We start from the raw sequence: 23,691 nt of genomic DNA on the forward strand, positions 1-23,691 counted from the left end.
CAAAAAAACAGCTGAATGATGAAGGCACATGCCTTTAATCCCAGTCTTGGGAGGTAGTAGAAGCAGCTGAACATCTGGGTGTTTAAGGCTGCATAGTCTACAAAGCAAATTCCAGGACAGTCAGGCTACACAGAGAAACCCTGTCTCATTAAAAAAAAAAAAAAAAAACACAACAACAACAAAAAACACAAAACAACAGCAAAAAACAAACAAAACAACAACAAAAAGACACCCATGTACAACATTTACTGCTTTAACAAAAAACTCTGCAATATAGGTTACTAGAAAACTTGAAACAAATTTTATCACAGACATAAGAAATAAATTTTTCAAGTTTAAAAACAGACATTAGAGAGGTGACTAAGATGGTTAAGAACACTGATTGCTCTTCCAGAGGACCTGAGTCCAATTCCTAGCAAACACATGAAGACTCAAAACAGTCTAACTCCGCGGACAATGAGGACTACTGAGAACTCAAGAACAATGGCAATGGGTTTCTGATCCTACTGCACGTACTGGCTTTGTGGGAGCCTAGGCAGTTTGGATGCTCAACTTACTAGACCTGGATGGAGGTGGGGGGTTCCTTGGACTTCCCACAGGACAGGGAACCCTGATTGCTTTTCGGGCTGGGGGGGGACTTAATTGGGGGAGGGGGAGGGAAATGGGAGGCGGTGGCTGGGAAGAGACAGAAATCTTTAATAAATAAATAAATTAAAAAAAAAAAAACAGTCTAACTCCAGCTCCAGAAGATCCAATGCATTTTTCTGGTTTCCAAGCACATACACTGTGCATAGATATGCATGCAGGCTAAATACACACAACACAGAAAGTTAAGTAACTTTTAATTTAAAAAAAGATACTAATCAGTAAGCCAAAACTCCATGAATAGACTTAATGATAAAACACTACATAAAACATATTAAGTTCAACTTTGAAGCAAAAACTAGGTAGAAGTCAACAACTACCCTCTAAAATTTAAAAAAATATTTTAAAACTATGTAGTCAGTCAGTTAACACACTATTCTAATAATAATTGTCAACTTCTATTTTCAAGAATCTAAAGCCTAGCCTTTTCAAAAAAATTATTATTCTGAGTTTCCTAATATCAAATTTTCTACCTAGCAAAGATTAAGAGGCAAGAGGCTTTAAAAATAGAATACAAATGTAACCAAAGCCAAAATACCAACTGTAAAATTAAGCATCTATAAATAAAACCATGTTTCTTTCTTGACAAATACTCATTGTTTTTGCTTTGTTACTAAAAATTTCTCTTTGCTCTTAGTTAAGTGAAAATAAACTTTCGAAGCAGAAATACCCCTTTCTGGTTCTCTTATAAATACGCCAGAGTCAAACTACAGGAACAGAGAACCAAACTATAGGAATAGAGAAAAAAAAGTGCTCAATTCTCCAACCAATCAATAGCTCTCAGTTTATTTCAAGGATTATTTTAATATATCAACATCCTAAGAGGGGAAGGTCTTGAATACTGCTGTAATGGGCTGAACTCAAATAAAATACATCAGGTGATTAGGAGTTTGGGAAATACAGACAAGTAATAGGATATTCTTTATCAGATATGCAAATATTCTTATAGTTAGTTGATCTTCCTCCTGCCTCGACAAACTTACCATAGCCATCATGTCTAAACGAAGAAGGATGATCTCCCAGAATGGCTTGTCTCTGGCGACCCTTTCCTCTATCTGACACAAAAGTAGAAACAGGATTTTAACAGTTTGATCCAAGTACTTAACAGAGTTTTCACACGGGAAACACCCATTCAAAACATCCAAATACTTCATATAAGAAATATTACTCCTGGTTAATTTTAAACATCCATCCATATCCAGTTTAAATACAAACACCAAATTTTAAGAAAACAATTCTATCTAACAAATTCCACTGGAAAGTATGTTTTTGATAAATGCCAAATACAATCACACTTTCAAATTTAAAAGATTAGATGCTTTGCAGGAGATGAATGTACACAATGCTAGAGTTTGACACTGTACACAGGTTTTACCAATACATGTTTTTAAAACAAGCTTTTAAGTGCAGTACTTTTGAAAGACAGTACCTGAATCATACTATTAGCTTCAACAGCAACACATTTTCAAAGTGGGCTTCTTTCAAGAAGTTTCAGCATAAGCCAACAACAACCTGTATTACATGGTTTCACAATCAGTAAACACAGAGTATTTTATATGTACATACACATTTACAAACACCTACTGACTTGAGAGCTGAAAATTTGCACATCACTGGCTTATGATGTATCAAAGATAGGTCATTTTCTATTGACCATAACATCAAGCAGAAGCATGAGCAACCTCCAGAGTTAAATATGCCAAGATGAACCTAACCAAGGGGGCTACATTATTGGATGAGACTACAATACTCTAAATTTTTATTATAGTTATATATATTTTTTTTTTTAAAAAAAAAGGCATGCCAATTTCCTCAAATCTTACTTGAAAGAGAATTTTTTTTTTTTTTAAGAATTACTTCCAGGGTTCCAAAATAGGACTTTTACTGCCGGTTAGCAAATTTCAAAATCATAATACTTTTAGAAGTTTGCTGATCCAATCATAGAGCCCAAAACATCCTTAGTCACCTAAACAAACAAGGTTTATGGAAGATGAGAAATACTTTCACTTTAGTCTAGAAGTCTATTTTTAATTACCTATTCTAACCATGCTATCATACTACTGAAAGGGACTGAAGAGTCATCTAGTTAAACTTTTATTCAATATTAAAAACCAAGCAAACAATAAAAAAGGAAAATAAAACCTCTTACTCATCCCTTTTTGGCCACTGCTTAACCAATACCAGCAATAAGGTGTTCACTATCTTTCTTTACATTTATAGATAACCTAGATTTCAAGAAAATTACTTCAAATTTCAAGAAAATTACTCGAAAGGAGGAACAGAAACTGATCCTCCACCCAAATTCTAATGTATTTAAAACCTTACACTTAGTCCTTATACACTGACCTCAACTCCTCACTGCTTCTACAGGCTAAAGAATTTCTTTTTCTTACATAGTTTCTAGCATTTCCCAGTACTAGTGTCTATTCTCTTAAATTAATCCAGTCTGCTGACCCCGCAGGTATTGTCCCCTTAAGTAGATACCAAAAGACTCAATTCCTTATCTCTTCTCAGAACCATGTTTTCATGGCTTAAGTTTTACTGATAATTGACAATGTGTACAAGGAAAGACTCCAATTAACCACTTATTTGCTGTATAGTTATAGAAACCCACAATCTTCATAAAGAGTAGAAGATGGGTGTGGTGGCAAATGCCTTTATTTCCAGCATTCAGGATACAGAGGTAGGTAGTGAAACCCTCCAAAAAGAAAAAAAGAAAAATCAAAAAAAAGAAAGAAAAAATATTTCAGTCATATATTTTTCACTATATTTTGAAGCATTCACTGCCAAAGATAAAACTATATAAAACAAAAGGAACAGTAAAGTCAAACATTGAGCCAATAGCCTATAGTGTTTTGTTAAACTCTGTATATTCAAGCAAAATCTGATAAATGCTATACACTTTCTTCTCAAAAAGGTACACACATATATACAATATATAAGTTTTGTGTAACATTTATGGAAGGGTTCCCTGAAGTTCAGGCTAAGAATTCTCTGTAATAAAATATAATCAGGGTTTTTTGTTGTTGCTTTGTTTTCCTCGGACAGGGTCTCTCTATGTAGACCAGGCTGGCCTTGAACTGAGAGATCCACCTGCCTCTGCCTCCCAAGTGCTGGGCTTAAAGGCGTGCGCCACCACTGCCCAGCTTGTAATCAGGTTTTGTAAAATGGATTTTCAAAAAAAAATGTATTTTAATAATTATTTCTTTAATAAAATTTCTTTAGTAAAGATATATGAAGATCCTATTGCCTTTTTATTTATTGTTTTGTTTTTGAGACAGGGTCTCATATAGGTCAGGTTGACTTTAAACTTCTTACTCTTTGCCTCTACGTCCTAAGTGCTAGGATTATAAAAGCACACACCACCATGTCTGGCTCTCCGTGAAGGTCTTTGGGCAAAGGAAATAAATTATTTTATTTTATTTATTTATTTTTGGTTTTTCGAGACAGGCTTTCTTAGTGTAGCCTAAATAAATAATTTTAATAATCTGTCAACTTGAGTCAAGTTTAGATCGCCACAAAAACTATGTTTATGTGTTTATAAGCTGCAAGTCTAGCCATAAAGTTACCTGTCAATAAACTGAAAAACAAGAGTATTTTTTCATTAAAAGCATAAATATAAATTTTTACTTCCTTTAATTATATTTTATTAAATATCTACCTTACACATTTTAAAATAGATTAACTAGAACTGCATGAAAAAAACTAAGCGGGCTTTGTGTAAAGGTCAAATCTTTTAAAAGAATACACATAAACAATGTTTAAAATGTATAAATGTTTCACTGGGCATGATGGCACACAGCTTTAGTACCAGCAGTAGGAAGGCAGTTCTCTAAAGTTCAAGGCTACCCTACTGAGCTAGTCCTGAGACAGGCAGGACTACACTGGGAAACCCTCTCTTGAAAACAAAAAAGGAAAAAGGAAAAAAAAATCTATAACTATTTCAATATATGGTAACATAAATGCAACCCAAACTATTTCAAATCAGTAAATAAAACCTCAAGTGTTCAATAGTATCAGTGGACAGCAATGAGAGATTTCTCATCAACCATTTATCCTGCTGTTTGAGTTCTTAAGGATTTGTTTTCCAGTATTGGATTCAACTGCACCAATCATACGCCAAGTAAATTTCCTTAAGCATCAAAACTGGGGATTTTAACAAAGCTACATTTTACAAAGCAAACCTATTTACAATTTCATGCATAAGATAAAACAATTCCTGGAAATTGAGAGCTAAAGAAGCCAATCACAGAGAAGTATCTGAACATGCAAATAACCACATTGTGTTTTACTCTTTCCTTTGAAGTACATGCACTATTGAGTACTCAGTGCTCAAGATATTTTGGTTGACAAAGTTTTTCAAACTGACTTGTACAGACATACTCATCTTGAGCTTTCCTAACATGTGGTTCAAACATTAATATTGTAGTTGAGATGTAGCCAATACTGAAGCCCCCTTGTTTTTACAACATCGACATTTTAATTTGTATATTCCAGAATTACCACAGTTAGTTGAACAATTTATAAGTGAAATCTATGCTCATGAAATTTAGCATGTATAGGTTATTGGTGAAAATGCATTTCAAATGAAATGCTATTGATTTTCAGATTTATCAAGTTTAAATATATCCTACCTTGAAAATTACATGTTACTTTCAACTATATTTGAAATGTTAAATTTTCTGGTTACACAAATTAACATAAGTGAAAAACCTTAAATTGTTACAAAATATGGCAACTTATAAACAAGTCACTTTACAAAAATCAAACCACACAGAAAAACATCTTTTACATATAATGCACCTTTTCATTTGTTAGAATATCTGTTCAATGTTCATAATTAGGAAAAAACAAAAAACGAAAGTCAACTTAAATGCAACAAATGTGCATTTTTTATGCTGAGGATCAAACACATGGGCTTACACATGCTAAACACATGCTCTTCCACTGACCTGTTTATCCCCAGCCAAATGCACACCTTTCTAATTCACATTAAATCTTTAACGTTTGTGTGGCTTGGTTGAGCATATCAATTCCCAAGACCTGTAGATAAACTGACCCCTTGTTAAAAGCCAATTAACAATTTAAATTTAAGCTGAAAACAGTTACATCAATGGTCAGTGAACTTTACAACATTGCAAAATGTCTAGTTTTCATAAATCTTAAATTCTACAACTGAAACCTTAAGGGAAATCATATCAGTATACATACAACTTGAATAAATGGGCACAGTCTATCATGGTGTTCATCCCATGCAAGTCTGAAGTACTGTTAAATGTCGTCCTTTAAAAACTTGGGGTGATGGTGCATGTAGTATGCAGTCAAGGTGAATTGCAAGTCTGAGTTTTTCAGAGGGCTTTTTGTTGATGCCGATGTTGTGCATGATGAAGTGTAGAGTCAGCCTGCCGGAGTCCTCTATCCTTCTTAATGCCTCGTCCAGCTTGGGGGAAAAGTCCTTTCCATAGAGAAGCAGTGTGCAAGTTTGCAGTTTGTAAAGAATATTCTGAATCAGTTTCCTCTCCTCCAAAGAGAGAGAGCTGCTTGGAGAAATGCAAGTCCTTGAACTGCGCGTGCCTGTATGTGAGGGCTCCTTGTTGAACTAAATATAAATAAGCTCAGCACATACCAGTAGGGGGCACTAATGTCCAAGGTTAATTTCCATCATTACACAACTTTTCCAACAAAAGCATTCAGAAACAAGATTTTCATTATAATTAACTAGCTCATCTCAGAAAAAAGAAAGTAACTGCTTGTAAAAATTTCTCAGCAGATCCAAGTACATTCTAAAATTCGTAAAATACCTACCTCGTCTTCCCAAATAAGGTTTAGTGTAGTCCCAACTGTCATTGTCATTCCTAATAACATTTAGACGAGTTGGCTGTTGAAAGCGATGAAGGTAAGTTAGTTTAAATTGAATACTGAAAGCATAAATATTTCTTTGGTGGGGTGTTGAAATACTTACCCTTGCATATTCAATTTTTAGTGTGCAACATCCGGCATATATATCAGCTCCATTGAGTGCTGCTTTAGCTTTCTGGGCACAAAGGACTGACTCAAACATAAAGCTCTATTAAGGAAACGTGGCTTCCTAAATTTAGCTGTTCTTTATTCCCAGGGAACTAAAAAGATAACCCAAACTAACTCTGTTTCTGGAAACGTTTTCCCAACTAAAACTTACAAATAAATCCTTACTGATAAAAATTTATTTTAAAGACTGAGAATAACAAAGAAAATAGAACACCATCAACATTATCTACATTAATCCTTCCAAATTATTAGAAGTACTATATAGTAGAACACGGAGTAAGTTTTATCCTCTTAGTGAAGGGCAATCTACAACCTAGAAACAAAATTACTTTGTTCTCAGAATAGATCCAAGGAAGTTAACAGTGTTAGAATACTTGGCCTCAAATGCAGAGCCTCCAGGTTCAATCCCCAGACCTTAATGGACTATTCTGTGGTACAAAGTTATTTTTACCAAGAGTTAAAATTCCCTAGAGTACTGCAGTTCTTTCATGTTTTAAATGTAATTAAGTAGGGTATGGCAGTATACACCTTTAATCTCAACAGTCACAAAGTAGGCAGATGACAAGCCAGGGTTATACAATAGTCAAGAAGATTGCTCTAAGAGGAAAAAGCACAACTTGCCTAGAAATGCCAAGCAGGGAAAAAAAAAAATGAATTACAAACATTTCCATATATCAGTAACACATTTACAAATAAAGGATATTCAACCATTGCTTGTATCCCATTTCTCTTGAATATAACAATCCGTTGTACTTTTCCAACAGGGTTGCATACTGTATACAGAACATCCTAGAAAAAGAAAAAAGAATATTTCTTCATTTTTTACATTTAGAAAAACATTAAAACTATATTCTACTTTATTTAAAAAGCAAAAATTCACAGATATCATTCCTCTTAATTACTAAACCTTTTTTAGAGGATCTAACTGTGGAGTCCTAACTGGTCACACAGACCAGCAGAGCCTCAAAATAAAAAAATTTACCCACTTTTGCTTCCTGAGTGCTGGAATCAGAGGTTATCTCCCACAATATCCAGCTATTAACCACACTGAAAGGGTAAGGAGTGGGGCTATCCCAGTGGTGCTCAGCCTTTCTAAGGCTACAATCCTTTAATACAGCTCCTCATGTTGTGGTGACCCCAATAATAAAATTATTTTCATTGCTACTGTAATTTTGCTACTGTTATGCATCAGAATGTAAATATCTGATATGCAAACTATCTGGTATGTGACCCTGGTAAAAGGCAGTGATGGCGCATGCCTTTAATCCCAGCACTCTAGAGGCAAAGAGGCAGGAGATCTCTGTCAGTTCAAGGCCAGTCTGGTCTACAGAGCAAGTTCCAGTACAGGCTCCAAAGCTACACAGAAAAACCCTTTCTTGAAAAACCAAAAACAGGGATCATGACCTGCCAGTTGAGAATCACTGATGGCTCAGACCCTAGGCTAGGTTTCCAGCAACACAGCAGCTAACAACTATCTGTAACTCCAGTTCCAAGGGATGCTCTCTTCTGGCCTCCAAGGGCACTGCACACATGTGAACAGACATGCAGGCAAAAAGCCTGTATACATATAATAAAAATAAAACTTAAAAATAAACAAGTAAAATTGAAAGAAAGAAAGCTAAGCATGTTGCACATTTTAAATCCAGCACTTGGGAGGTAGAGGCAGGCGATCTCTCGAGTTCCAGGCCAAGCTGGTCTAGGCCTGGTATAGCAAGATCCAGGCCAGCCAGGGCTACATAGTGAAAACCATGTTTCAAAACAAACAAAAACAAGTCGTTGGCAGATAAAAAAAACTACAGGGGTTAATTATAGAGGTAGTTTGTTCTACTAAAATACATACCACTGTAATTGGATAAAGAGGATTCTGAATAGAGAGCAGGAGAACTTTGTTGCCACCTGATGGATCATCAGTATTTCCCGGCCGAGTGATTCTTTTACTTGTAGAATAGTTGAAGAAAGCCTGCTGGCCAGCAATGTACACAGGCTCATCTGCAGCAAACGTCACACACTCTTTGGCACTATCTATATTTTCAAACTCCACTAGAGCCTGTCGTTTAAATGGCATCATCATCACATAGCTAAAAAGGAAAAGATATCAAAATACATTATTTACTCTCAGTCAAGTAAAACCAGACTTTAATCTCCCCATGACTGAAAGCTTATTCATCTCATGCCCTACTCAAGCCCAATTCCATCAATCACTTACACCCCTCTCCCATGCAATAATTAGAAAACATCAAGATACAGAAACTAAAAACCCCACAGAAGATCAGCAAGCAAAACCTGAAGATAAACAGTAGAAACTATCTGGACATGGTGGCAAAAGTTATAATCTCAACACTTGGGATATGAAGGCAGAAGAGGGCTGCAAGTTCAAAGTCAGCTAGCTCATCTCAAAAAAGAAAAGAAATACCCACATAACAATAACTAAGAATTAACTACTTCTATTTTCTCTTATTAAAAACAGACAAATAGAGGTGACCATAGATTGACCAAAATTCATGCGAGTAATTTACGCCAAAATACTTTAAAGAGTTCACAAAAAGACAAACACTACAAGAATACAATAATCTTGGTTAACTATGAGCAAGAGGATGAGGTATTTATTTTTGAAAATATATTCCTCTGGAGGAAATATATTTTAATACACAAAGTGAATAATAAATGGGGTGATCCCAGCACTCAAAAGGCAGAGCCAGAAAGATCTCTGAGGATTTGAGGCCAGCCTGGTCAACCTGGGCTGCTATATTGTGAAACCCTGTCTAAATTTTTTAAAATAGAAAAAAAATCACAGTGCATGTTTTACAAAAGAAGAAACAGCATATTCACAACTGACATGAATAAGAACTTTCAACTGTCTTGAGATACAAGCAACATGGTCTAATCATATCAACAAACAAACAAAACAAAACAAAAATCATCAGGGCATGATGGCACTTGCCTTTAATCCCTATGACTCTCTAGTTCAAAGCCAGCCTGATCTACAGAGTAAATTCCAGAACAGCTAAGGCTGTTAAGGAGAAACCCTGTCTTAAAAATTAAAACAGAACAAAAAACATCAAGTCAGGTACTCAAACCGCTCTGCAAAACAAGCACCCAGGGCCCACAGTTTCAAAACAGAAACTGACAATAGCACAGTGTTAGTAAAAACAAATTAAATGAAAAGCCCACATTTTTTTTTTTTTAAAGGAGGCAGGGTTTCTCTGTGTAACAGCCCTTGGTGGTCCTGGAACTAACTCTTGTTGACCAAACTGGTCTTGAACTCACAGAGATCTACCTGCCTCTGCCTCCCCAGTGCTGGGATTAAAGACATGCACCACCAACACCGGGTCCCTCACATCATTTTATATTCAGTAATTTACCACTTTCCTCATTTATAAAACTGGAGACTTATGGTCAAGATTAGAGTTACTGCATACAAACTGCCTAGCAAACAGCCTGGCATATTCTAGGATCTCTTACTCTGTTTTCCTCACACAACTTTATATCCTCAGAAGACAGAAACAGAGCCCAGCACACAGCAGATAATAAGTTGACCTAAGAGGCTGGTTAGTTATCTCTACCTATATCACTAAAAGGTCAACAGAGACACAGTAAGGTCTTTGATTTAAAGCTATATCAGCTATAAGTACGAAATATAAATCCCAGGAAAGAAACTATTTCTTCTAGATGAATTCTTTTATATGTAAAATAGTAAACCCTGGAATCAGGTTTACTATTTAAACTATTTAAAAAAGAGGGGAGGGGAGTGCTGGCGAGATGGCTCAGAGGATAAGAGCACTAACTGCTCTTCCAGAGGTCCTGAGTTCAATTCCCAGCAACCACATGGTGGCTCATAACCATCTGTAATGAGATCTGGTGCCCTATTCTGGCCCACAGGGATACATGAAGGGAGAATATTGTATGTATAATAAATAAGTAAATCTTTAAAAGATAAAAAAATAAAAAAAATAAAAAATAAAAAGGGGGGATAAGATGTTCAGCAATTAAGAGTACTTATTACTCTTACAGAGAACCAGGGCTCAGTTCCCAGCACCCACATGGTGATTCACAACTCTAACTTGTTCCTGGGGATCCAACATCCTCTTTTAAGATCTCTGTAGGAATCATACATATATGAAGACAAAACACTCACACATGTAAACAAATCTTTAAAAGTAAATAATTTAAGAATGTCTTTCGCACAAACTAAAATTTTTTTTAACATTTTTTTTTATTATTTCTTATATATACAACATTCTGCCTCCATGTATGCCCGCACACCAGAAGAGGGAGCCAGATCTCATTACAGATGGTTGTGAGCTACCATATGGTTGCTGGGAATTGAACTCAAGACCTCTGGAAGAGCAGCCAGTGCTCTTAACCACTGAGCCATCTCTCCAGCCCCCAAACTAAAAATTTTTTGTTGCCAAGTTAAAAATGGCCCCTAGAAACAGAAAAATTAAAAACAAAGTTAACTGGCCTATTATAGATTTGGTCATAAGAAAATTGCTTTCTTTTCTTTTCTTATTTTTTTTTTTGGTTTTTCGAGACAGGGTTTCTCTGTGGTTTCGGAGCCTGTCCCGGAACTAGTTCTTGTAGACCAGGCTGGTCTCGAACTCACAGAGATCCGCCTGCCTCTGCCTCCTAAGTGCTGGGATTAAAGGCATGCGCCTCCACTGCCCGGCAAGAAAATTGCTTTCTAGCTGGGTGAAGTTATCAAAGCACACCTTTGATTCTACCCCTCAAGAGGCAGATGAATCTCTGTGAGTTCCAGGACAGCAGGGGCTATGTAGAGACCCTGTCTCTTAAAAAAAAAAAAAAAAAAAAAAAAAACCACACACACAAATAAAACATTAACTAGAAGCAAACCCAAAAGTTTAAAAAGAATATGAGAAAGGTCAAACAGCAAAAAGAGAAATGAAAGAGCCAACAAACATGAGGAGTCAATATTTTCAACTCAATACCAAGAAACTTTTTACCTATAAACTCATTGAATGGCAGGTGATGATCAATCTAAGCATCTACTAATCACCCCATAAAGGTTAAAAAAAAAAGCTTAAGGCTCAGTAGCAAAATGTTGTCTGCCTAGCTTGTATAGTGCAAACAAAGACCAGAACAGAACACAAAACAAACTAATTTGAGCAACTAACTTTAGACCCTGGACACATATGGTGGAGAGTTGACTCCCTCAAGCTATCCTCTGACCTCCATATACTATAAACAAGTAAATTTAAAAAATTAAAACAACCAGATGGTAGTGGCACACACTTTTGATCCCAACACAACAAGGAAGGCTGAAGCAGGTGGAGTTTTGTAAGTTTGAGGCCAGCCTTGGCTATGTAATCAAGTTCCAAGACAGCTAGGACTACACAGAGAAACACTGTCTCGAACCCCTCCTCCTCAAATAAAGAACAAGGACTGGCGCAGTGGCACACGCCTTTAATCCCAGCACACAGGGAGGCAGAGGCAGACAGATTTCTGAGTTTGAGGCCAGTCTGGTCTATAGAGTAAGTTCCAGGACAGGCTCCAAAGCTACAGAGAGAAACCCTGTCTCGAAAAAACAAAAACAAACAAACAACAACAACAACAAAAAGATTCCAAAGATGGCAGACACCTATAATCCTAGCACTCAACAGTCTGAAACAGGAAAAACACAAGTTCCAGGCCAGTCTGCCGCACCTCAAAATACGGGGGAGAAGTTTTTTCCCTGTAGAAAAGCATACATACATACATACAGCAATGCTACATACAACTCAAGCAATCAAGCAGGTGATTGTCCTACCATGTTATTTTCAATATTTATTTAAGTCCCTGCTGTCCTTACCATATTGTCCCAAATTTTTCCAGCGCTTCCACAAGGTCTGCTTCCACCACAGATTCACAGAGTCCTCGAACATGAACAACAGGAGAAACAGAAACTTTATGATGACTTCCACCTCCCTCCTAGAGAAGAGAAAAGAATGTCAAGTTAACTTCAAAGTCTAAACTGCATCTTTCAGTAAATTCAACTCTACATTATAAAGGGTACATACACACACATACATCAAACATACATGACAAACTAAATTACAATTCACAAGTTAGCAAAAGACCCGAGAAATAAGATAAATTGAATGTTTGCTTTGAAATTTTTATTTCTGGTAAGTTTCCAAACCCCTCTCTCTGGCTTTGGGCTATTAAAACAGGATTTCTTTATGTAGACCAGGCTGGCCACAAACTCAGGCCTGTTTCTGAAATTTTTATTTCTAAAGAAGAGTGATCTTGAGAACAGAAGTCAGCTCAGTGGGTAAAGCCACAGGCACTTGCCACCAAACCTGACACCAAGTCCAATCCCCAGAACCCACACAGTGGACATAGGGAACTGTTGTATACACAAAATTCCTTTCTTTCTTCTTCTTCTTTTTTTCTTTTCCGGAGACAGGGTTTCTCTGTGGCTTTGGAGCCTGTCCTACCTAGAACTAGCTCTTGTAGAGTGCAGGGATTAAATGTGTGTGGCCACCACCGCCTGGCCAAAATAAATTCCTTTAAAAAATGTTCCAGCCAGGAAGGGAAATGTGATAGGCAATGTCTGATGTACTGAAGTAGGTGGTGGGCTCATGAGTGTTTTTTTTTAACACTTTTCTGCTTGTCTTACATATTATATAATAATTATTTTACAGCTTTTTATTTCATAAAACACTCAGTATTGTTTGTGTCCCCCACCCTTTGGGGGGCTTTTACCCTTGCATTTTACATCCAGAGAGTTAGACACTTTTCTCTTTAAACTACAAGAAACAGGGTTGTAGGCCTCATGATACTTCATCACTAAATAGCTCAACATCCTAACAATGATGATGTTCTTTTACATAACCTTTACCATTTTCCTAAGACAAAAATAATTCGATTAGGCAAATGTAACAGTCTGTTTTCATATTTCTCCAACTGTCCATGATCTGGCTTCTAACTGCACTTTTTAGTCTATTATAAAATTCACCTTCTGCACTCAAAAGATTATATTTATGCTAATCCAATTAAATCTTTCATATAACAAAATTTACCTTCTGAATTCAGTTTTGTTTTTCTAGAGGCTCTCTCTTCCTGTATTTTGGCAGTAACTTTTGAATAGGCCTTTTACCTTTGCCAGTTTTTTTCTAAGAATTGCCCATCATGAATAATGACCATGATGAATACAGTGCAAAAAATGGCTAGTTTTCAAATTGGTCTTTCCCATAAAAAATGGATTGCAGACCAATTTTTTAAAATACCTCAAAAGAATTCACAATCTACACTGACATCATTTCCAAAAGCTGCAGGACATGAAAATATTACTGCTCCGATTTGATCCATGTATTACATACAAATTATGAGTTTGTACTCCATAAAGATTATTATTTGTTGTCAAGGAAAAATTTTAAAAAGAACTTATAGAGAAAAGCTGGAAGATGTTAGCTATAATATAGTATTTGGGTGAAAGGAGATTGTTCTCAGTCTGAAGGCAAAGAAACCGCCTCATAATCCTTGTACTTTTCCTTATTCCCAATCATTTACCATTCTTAAATTATCTATATTGGCAATTCTCTAATTTTAATTATATTCCCATACATACTTCTGTTTGAGATAGGGTCTCACTATGTAGCCCTGGCTAATCCAGAACCCAATTTCCAACCCTTTAATACAAAAACTTTTCTATCGCTCATTTTTGAAAAACTAAAATTCTAGTCATTCCCAATTGAAAGACAATTTTCTTTTCAAACTATATGTCTACCACTCCCTTCCTCGAGGTATAGTTTTCTATCCTCCCTTCTACCCTAAATTTGTGTGTGTGTGTGTGTGTGTGTGTAGACAGGGTTTCTCTGTAGTTTTGGAGCCTATCCTGGAACTTGCTCTTTAAATTATCCTGGCCTAGAACTCACAGAGATACACCTGCCTTTGCCTCCCGAGAGTGCTGGGACTACTATTAACTTAAAACAAAACAAAACAAAAAAAGTTCTCATACATTCAAGACCAGCTTCAAGCTTGCTATGTGTAGCAGAAAACAACCTTGAACTTCCGATCATCCCGCTAAGATTTTAGATATGCACTAGAGTACACTGTTTATGCATCACAGGAAATCAAACCCATGATCTCATGCACACAGACAAGCACAAATTTAGCTATATCCCAATCATTAGCACTCTTCTTAAATCACTGTTTTTTCAATTTGAGATATACCTGTGACAAGAAATCTGAAATCCTCTGCAGCAGAGGCCTTTACCTACCCTAAAATCAGGTATATATCATGTATGTAGCTGTGGTATCAAGGAATACACTTCTCTCATGCTAGGCAACTATTCTACCACTGAGTCTTACAATATTATCCTATTACCTGATTTCTAAACTAGTGGGTAAATCAGTATTGATAATCCCTACCTATATACAAACTAAAGTAGATTGTAGCGAGCTGCGTGGTGTCACACCTGATGGAGATGTATAATCAACTCCTGCGATGGCTAAAGCTTGACCTATGTATGCTATGATCACTCAATGATTATCAGCTGCCTGCATATGCGTGAACCTATAGGCAGTGCCCACCTGGCAGTTCGGGGTTGGCAGCCCATGCCTACTTAAGGGCTGGGAGAGGTTTGCCCGGGGAGAGAGGAGAGAGGAGAGAAAGAGAAGGAGAAGGAGATAGATTGCTGTGAATAAAGTCCTGAATAAAACTGCAGTGAGAAGAGCTCCGGGTGTCGTGTCATCCTTGCGGGTCGAGGGTGGTCGTGACAGTAGATGTGATGGCAAAGGCCCACAATCCTCTCACTCACATCACCATCATTCATAGTCAAGGCCAGACTATATACCTACTAATATTTGCAGCATATCTTGGAACCCAAGCTAGCCTCAAACTCACTATGTAGCTAAGTCTTTACTGATTATCCTGCCTCCCAAGTGCTACCCATTCCTGACCTTTCTTGGCTGAAACAAGAGTCTGAAGCCCAGGCTAACATCCAACTCATCATCTTTCTGCTTCTGTCCACTTAGGAGTATTAGAACTGCTGGGATTACAGACATGTACCACTATACCTGGGTTTGTTTTTATGACACCATACTGCCCACCTTGGACTTGATGGCCTAGGCTCCAGTAGTCCTCCTGACTTTTTTTTAACCTCCTGAGTAGCTAGGACTACAAGCTGCTGGTTATCATTCAACCCTTGATTTGCCTGTCTACTCATGAATGGAATACAACACTTGAAAAATTTCATCTTCAAGATAAATTGAAACTCCATCTCTGTAAATAAATTGGTTTTGGTAAGTGAAGCCCCAATATGTAAAGGACTGGTTTCTTTCTTAAAAATTAAAAAGATATAAAAACTAATGAACTTGAAGATTATGCCTGCTAAATTTAAGAATGCTACTTATGGAGAAATGGCTTAGCACTTGTTGCTTTTTGAAGAAGACCCAGGTTCAGTTTCCAGTACCACACAATGGCTCACAACCATCTTTCACTCTAGTTCCAGAGGCCTCTTCTGACCTCCCTGGGCACTAGGCACACACAGTGACATGCAGACACACAATAAAAAATAAGTTGGTTAGAAATAGTGAAACACACAACTTTAATCTCAGCACACAGGAGGCAGAAGGAAAGTGGGTCTCTATTGAGTTCCAGGCCAGTCAAGGGTATACAGTGAGACCCTGCCTCAAAAATAAATTTTAAAAATAGTAAGCTATTTTCTCCAAAAGAATAAAGTAATTATAACACATACATAGCATGAACCTCCCATAATTAAGCTTTGTTCAAGAATGAAATCCAGTGAATCAAAAGCCCTGGGAATTTTTGCTCTGTGACACCAACCAAGTGGTATCTTATTTGTCCAATCCAAACCACTCAAAGCAATCCATCTCAATCCCACCCCGTCTCGTTCTCCTTTCCCTCCCTCCTTCCAGAGTCTGGCTACGGAACTCACTAGATAGGTCAAGTGGCACAGCAGTTCTCCCCACGTCTATTTCTTGGGTACTGGAATTACAGGCATGCACCACACCCAGCCTTCCTATTTCTCTACCTTCAAACACTGAGACCATTGCTAAGGATCCATTCCCATTTTAACTGTTCTTATTCACATTCTTCTTTAAACTTAGTTATTAAATCATGAAAAGTCAAACAGAAGGCATCCTTTAAAATCTTACTTCTCCCTTCACAAATTTCCAACTAGAGTTAAGAAGATAGTTCATCACTGTACCGAATCTGCATTTACTCTAACAGTTTGACACAGATGTATTTCTTCTATAGGCTAAGGATTACAGAAATTAGGCTAAACTCTTCAGTTAAATAAAAAAAATAATTCAGGGGGCTGGAGAGATGGCTCAGAGGTTAAGAGCATTGCCTGCTCTTCCAAAGGTCCCGAGTTCAATTCCCGGCAACCATATGATGGCTCACAACCATCTGTAATGAGGTCTGGTGCCCTCTTCTGGCCTGCAGACATACACACAGACAGAATATTGTATATATAATAAATAAACAAATAAATATTAAAAAAAAAAAGAAAAAAAAAATAATTCAACAGGATGGAGCGCTAGACTCTACCTTGATAAAAGTAATTTTATTATGCACATGTTTCATAACTACAATGACTTCAAAATAGTACTGAAAATTACAAGGAAAAATTTTGAAAATGAAATACTGAGTCTTCATTAAACTTAACATTACCCCCATCAGTTCCACTGTTAAATTCATAAATAAATTTATTGGAGAGGAGCGCTGGTAGAGCCAAAAACAGCTGCACATGCTAGTCAAGTGCACCACTGAGGCCATTAAGCTACAGCCCCAGCTCCAGCTACGCAGTTAAAAGAAAGCACCTTGCCCTAAGCACTAAAAGATGAACAGCAACTTGAATTTTAACTACAGACATCAATTCCTGCCTTGGTCATTTGAAAGTTGTATTAACTAGTTTACTACAGCATCAAGTAAGGAAAGTACATACAGTTCAAGTTTCGCATCTTACAGACTAAGAAAACTAAAAAGTAGACTTTCTCAAGGTCACAAAAATTTTAAGACTAAACTCCTGATCTAGGCCCTTGCCCAATGCCTTTTGTACTCTTTTGACTTATGTTAATTACATATTTCTCCCTAGCATTCAAAAATAGCCTATTTTAAAACAAAAATTTTATCGCTGTGTGTGTGTGTGTGTGCACCAAGGCATGCATATACAAGGCAGAGGACAACATCCACCACGTGGGCTCTAGCAACTGAACTCTGGTTTTCAGGCATTTGCAAGTACTCTTGCCCACTGGCCACCCATCTTTCCCGCCAAGTGTTTTAAGTATCTTTCCAAAACATTTAAAAGTACTTCACAAACAACTAGGGCTTTTGGCAAAAGAACCACAACACCACTTATTATAACCCTATTTCCACCTCTTCCAACAGTTGCCTGTGATCTTAAGAGTCTCTAAGACCATAATCTCCTTTATTCACACCCAAGTCACATCTAGAGTATCTCAAAAAACTTGACAGTAAAGTTCCCAAATAACAAATGCACGGAAGCTATGCCTGATCTTGTCCAAAAGGCCTTCGAGAACCAGTTGTGAGCACAATTACAGCAAGAAAAAAACAATTCCTTAAAAAGCAAAGGTCAAATTTACCCATCACATTGTCGTATTTAAAAACACTCTTATCAGAATTTTCACATAAAAATTCAAGCTGGGTCAGTGAGCTGGCTCAGGTGGTGAAGGTGATGCCAGTGACCGAAATTCAATCCCCAGGTCTCACATGAAGCTGTTCCCTGACCTCCACACACGCAGGCTTCAATGCACACACAAAAATGAATTTAACTTAATTTAGTTCAAACGGGCGGAAAGAAGGGCTCATCCGAAAAGCACACAGTCCTCTTGGGGGCAATGGACCACAGTTTGATTCCCAGCACCCAAGTCAGGCGACTCACAACTTAACTACTTTTATCTCTATTTCCAGGCGATCCAACTTCTGAGGCTGCCATGGATGGGAGCTTAAGTATCCACACGTAACTCTTTTTTTAATTTAAGCTAGACAAAATTCAAACAAACTTTTCAAAGACAAGTTGCTTTTGATTAAAAGGGCTGAAACACCTTTAATGGTGGAAGACTTCTGTAACTTCATAAAATGCACAGAAGATTTGCTCTCAAATGTATTAAATGTTTATAGAATATCTTAGTCACCAAGAGAGTTTAAGGGCTCCAACGAGGGCCAAAACCGTTGGAACGCTTTGTTTCCTTAAACTCTCCATGGAACTGAAGCTGTGGGTTAAGCTGTCCACATTCCTTCGGTCTCCAGCAAACATTTCTGATAAGGAGGCTTCGAGGAATGTGTATAACACAGCTCTGAATTCATTTCCTTCTTCCGTGGGGTACAAACTTGAAGTAGAACTCAAGTCATTCGAGAACGTTTGCAAATCCTTTACTTGAAAGCACGGCCACACTCTTGCCCACACATTTTTTTATTAGCATATTTTATGTGAAAACTGTCTTTTGAGTCACCGCCCAAAAAGCGGGTAGCCCAGCATGGGCTCCATGCCCGCAAACACTTTTTAAAAGCAAAATAACGCGAGCGCACGCACGCACGCACGCACACACACACACACGCACACGCACACGCACACACACACACACACAACCCAAGACAAAACAAACTAGCAAGGGAGCTAGAGTTTAGGGCACGGGGGGCGTCATTTGTCTTTTGGCCTCGGCTTTTTTGGAGACAAGACCAGGGGAGCCTTCCTGGGCTGGTGCCCGGAGGGAGGATGCTGCGGCCGGGAGGGCTGCACGCAGCCGGGTCCCAAGCACAGCCCAGGCAGAGTTGTTCAACTAACAAAGAGCTGAGCCCGCCGCGGGCGCGCGGCACCGACTCCCGGAGCGGAAGCGCCACCCGCCCCCGCCACCCCCGCCCCGCGACCCTCCCCAAGTTCGAGGCCCCGCCACCCGAAGCCCGAGCCGGCGTGGCACCGGCATGATCCGGGAAATCTAAGCAAGCCATAAATACTAAGCCCGAGGGGGTCCCCAGCGACACGCTCGGCCTCCACGCCGCAAGAAAGCAGGCCGGGGCCCGCCGCCCGCCCGCCCGCCCGGGCCCGGTGACAGGGGACGCGGCCGCGCTTTTGTTACCATGGACTGGGGCATGCTCCGAGGGCCGCCGCCGCTGCCGCCTTCGTCGCGGCCGCTGCCTCCTTCATCGCCGTCGTCGCCGTCCCCTTCGTCTCCCCCGTCGCCTTCTTCGCCGTCGCCTTCTTCGCCGTCGTCGCCGTCGCCGCCGCCGCCGCCGTCGCCGCTGCCTCCCTCGCCGGCATCGCCTTCGCCGCCGCCGTCGCTCTCGCTCCCCGCCTGAGGCGTCGTCGCTTCCTGGCGATTGTCGCTCTCCTCCGCCGAGTAGACGATCTCTCCCTCCTCGGTCTTGAGGCGCTTGGCCTGGCTCTCGAACTCGCGGTCCTCCTCGTACGTCTCCTCCTTCGGGGAGGAGGAGGTGGAGGACATGGCGGCGGTCGAGGTGGCGTGGGAGACGCTCGCCCTCAGATGTCGCCGATCGGTCCCCGCCGCGGGCTGCGCCTCCTCAGCGCGGCTCGGAGCGGCCCCGGCGTCCTCCGCGGCGCGCTCCAGGAGCCCGTGGCTGAGGAGGGAGCGCGGGCTGAGGGGACGCTTCCCTTTCTCTCCCAGCCGGCCCCCGGCTTCTCCCTCCGCCAGCTTCGCAGCTCCCAGCCCCCGGGGGGGAACGCGAAAGTAAGGATGGGGCCCGGGCCGCGGCTTCCGGTCTTCCCTCCTCCCTAATCCGCTCCCCGCGGCTCAGGCGGAGCCTCCACCCCGCCTCGACTGCCGCCGGGCGGGATCGGATCCCTCAGCCAAGAGCTCCCGCCCCCTCGCCGAGATTCCGCTTTCTATTGGCGAGGGAAAAGTCGATCTGCTGTCCCATTGGATGGAGGGGCCGTTCGTCAGAATCCCGCCTGGATTCCTCGCCGGGCTTCAAGTCCGGACCGCGCAACGCCCGCTGCGCGCGACTCTGCAGCGGTTGCGGCCCCGCGGCGGTTGGCGCTGTTAGGCCCTCGCTTCAGGCGACGTGCCCGGTGCCTCTGGGCGAGCGGCGGTGCGTTCGGTAGAGTCGGGGCTGCGGGTGTTAACCGCCTTCCCGCTAATTTGAATGCTTGGCTTCTCCTTTTGAAAAGATGGGGCGGGGGGGGGGGAGCCTCGAGGATCTCCCCACCCTACCCGACTTGGCCCTAAAAGTGCGTGCGCAAAATTCAGCAGATGTTTAAATATCTGAGAGCAGCTGTTAGCGATTAGTGAATGTGGCGATCCACACAGACCCGCGTGGGTTGCATAGGTTCTTGACAAACCGGACCCTTGACTGGCAGACACATCCAAGACCCCGCTGCAGTCAGATGTTCGCAGCCTTCATCTAAAACCCGACTCTTCCTGTTCTGGATGATCCATTCCACTACCATTCATTTTCCAAAATAGGAACCGGCATCACAGCTCTGGTTTCCAGCCCACAACTCACTTCCTCTGTGAAGCCTACGGACCGCTGTAAGGGTTCAGTTGCTTCTCTCTGCAAAAGACCTTTTAACACCTATCTCAAGGTGTTTTTATAAACTAGGTGTGCTTAAGGGTAGGAACTGTGTTGTCTCTGCAATCCAGGTTCATACTCCACCCCACCACGCCGCACGATTTCAAAGGCTTATTGAACGGCTGGCTCTTGGTGAATAACGGTCCATTTCTTTCCGGAGAGAAGCCTGTCATGCCCTAAGTGCCCCATTACTTTCAACCTTGGAGAATTGCCTGAGATCAGTTGTCTGTGCCCTTCAGTCCTAAATGCACCTCTTCCTTTCCCAGCTGTGGGTCGTTTCCTCCTCTAGCCGCCCCCCCCCCAGTCATTTCTTCCCCAGGAAAGACAACGTGTGCTTCCCACTAATGGTGCTTTTAACATACGCTATTTTCTCCTTTAGACTTTGCATCGCTTGTCATTTTAGAATCCCAGTTCCAAGTGTTCCTGCACACGGTACAGCAACTGTGTGTAAGGCCACTGGCATACACCGACAAAACTGAAAGCTAGAAATTGAGTTTGAAAATTAAGATAAAATCGAAGGGTACCGAAGATGTATCAAAGGAGTTGCGGAGCTGGGGGCAGAAAAGGAAATGTCATCAGCGAAAACTAGGGCCTTGAGGAAAGAGGCAGCAGTAAGAGACACGGTGCACCAGTTCTGCTTGAAGTCTTTCTGTGGGATTCAGATGCCCCCCTTCGAGCAAATAAAATATGCAAAAAAAAAATTGTCCTGCAATCAAATTTAGGTACGGGGTTTAAAACCTGAAGTCTAAAAAGCCTAGATTTGGGCCTGGATAGATGACTCAGCAGTTAAGAGTACTGGCTGCTCTTCCAGAGGAACCAGGTTAGATTCCCAGCAGCCACGTAGTGGTTCACAACCATCCTTTACTCCATACCTGGGGATCTGATGCCCTATTCTGGCTCCTTTGTAGGCATCACAAACCCATGTGGTACACGGACATACATTCAGGCAAAACACACATAAAATCAAATGATTACATTTAAAAAAAAAGCATACGTTTAAAAGCCAGGTTATCTTTAGCATTCTTTGTCCCTGTTTAAGTATGTATATAAATCTGTAAGTATGAATTTCATTTTGGAAACTGGATGTGATGGTCTGAATGAAAATGGCCCACATAGGCTTAGAGGGAGTGGTATTCTTTGAAGGATTAGGACCTGTGGCCTTGTTGGAGGAAATGTGTCACTGGGGTGAGTGGGCTTTTGAAGTTTCAGGACGTCAAGCCAGGCCCAGTGGCTCCCTCTCCCTGCTGCCTCCAGATGGACATGTAAGACTCAGAGTTCTTCTCCAACACCACGTCTGCCTGCATGCTGCCACGCTTCCTGCCGTGATGATAATGGATTAAGCCTGTGAGCTTGTGAGCCAATCCCAATTAAATGTTTTCGTTTGTTTGGTTTTTTTGTTTGTTTGTTTTTGTTTTTCCAGACAGGGTTTCTCTGTGGTTTTGGAGCCTGTCTTGGAACTAGCTCTTGTAGACCAGGCTGGTCTCGAACTGACAGAGAGCCACCTGCCTCTGCCTCCCGAGTGCTGGGATTAAAGGAGTGTGCCACCACCGCCCGGCCAAATGTTTTTGTTTGTAAGAGTTGCCATGACCATAGTGTCTCTTCACAGTAATAGAACACTAAGACACCAGGTCTCACTATGGATCCTAGGTGGCCTGGAACTTCCTATGTAGTCCAGGCCAGCCTCAAACTCACAAGAGATCTGACTGTCCCTGCCTCCCTAATCCTAGGGTTAAAAGCAATCACCACTACTCCTGGCTCCTTTTTTATAGTAGTTTTAGCATCAAAGACCAGGAAAGAAGGACAAGTTAATTGTAGCTTGTTTGCCAGAGAAAATTTCTTCAGTGAAATGGAGTAGTTCCCAACATACTTCTATTTTACACAAAATATAGCTCATTGGAAGTCTTTCAGGCCATTAGGTTGAATGCCCAGCACCAGGATAATTTTTATAAATTTTTAACGATGCTCTATGTAATTCTAGGACAGCCAGAGCTATAGAGACTCTGTCTCAAACAAACAAACAAATAAAGCAAGATAGTATTTTGTTTGTTTCAGAGAGAGTCTAGCCACGCTGACTTTAAACTCATGTTCTTTACTTTGCCTGTACTGCCATGCCTGACTGTTTAATCTATATTTCACATAAAACATGAATTTAAAAAATTATATTCATGGGGCTTGAGAGATGGCTCAGTGGTTAAGAGCACTGACTGCTCTTCCAAAAGACCTGGTGGCTCACAACTGTATGTAGCTCCAGTTTTCAGGGACCTGAAAACCTCACACAGACATACATGCAGGCAAAACACCAATGCACATAAAATAAAAATAAATAAATTTTTAAAAATTATATTCATATCCAACTAAAGGCTTATTGAAACTTATACAGACTTTCAAAATACTTATTAAAACGTTTTCAATTTTCAAAGCCCAAAATTTCAAACTAAATTAAAATGCAGTTCTCAAACTAAATAGAAGTCACCTTTAAGAGTTATACTAACCAGAGTATTCTA

The 23,691-nt window shown here is 40.2% G+C and overlaps 1 protein-coding gene across 1 annotated transcript in view; it reads right to left on the minus strand.

Annotated features, from left to right (window-relative positions):
* Positions 1 to 20,431, minus strand: part of Hnrnpll (heterogeneous nuclear ribonucleoprotein L like) — a 31,771-nt gene extending 11,340 nt beyond the window's left edge. The window contains exons 1-7 of the mRNA XM_041631129.1: positions 19,738 to 20,431; positions 12,479 to 12,597; positions 8,513 to 8,750; positions 7,376 to 7,461; positions 6,608 to 6,704; positions 6,451 to 6,523; positions 1,629 to 1,700 (exon numbers count right to left, since the gene is read on the minus strand). Of these exons, the coding sequence (XP_041487063.1) occupies positions 1,629 to 1,700; positions 6,451 to 6,523; positions 6,608 to 6,704; positions 7,376 to 7,461; positions 8,513 to 8,750; positions 12,479 to 12,597; positions 19,738 to 20,103 (1,051 nt within the window). The 5' untranslated portion in view covers positions 20,104 to 20,431. The remainder of the gene's footprint in view (positions 1 to 1,628; positions 1,701 to 6,450; positions 6,524 to 6,607; positions 6,705 to 7,375; positions 7,462 to 8,512; positions 8,751 to 12,478; positions 12,598 to 19,737) is intronic.
* Between the last annotated feature and the right edge of the window lie 3,260 nt (positions 20,432 to 23,691).

This window comes from Microtus oregoni, unplaced genomic scaffold (genome assembly GCF_018167655.1).
Source record: "Microtus oregoni isolate MIOR12 unplaced genomic scaffold, Mior012 000036F_ref0000092, whole genome shotgun sequence".
NCBI lineage: Eukaryota > Metazoa > Chordata > Mammalia > Rodentia > Cricetidae > Microtus > Microtus oregoni.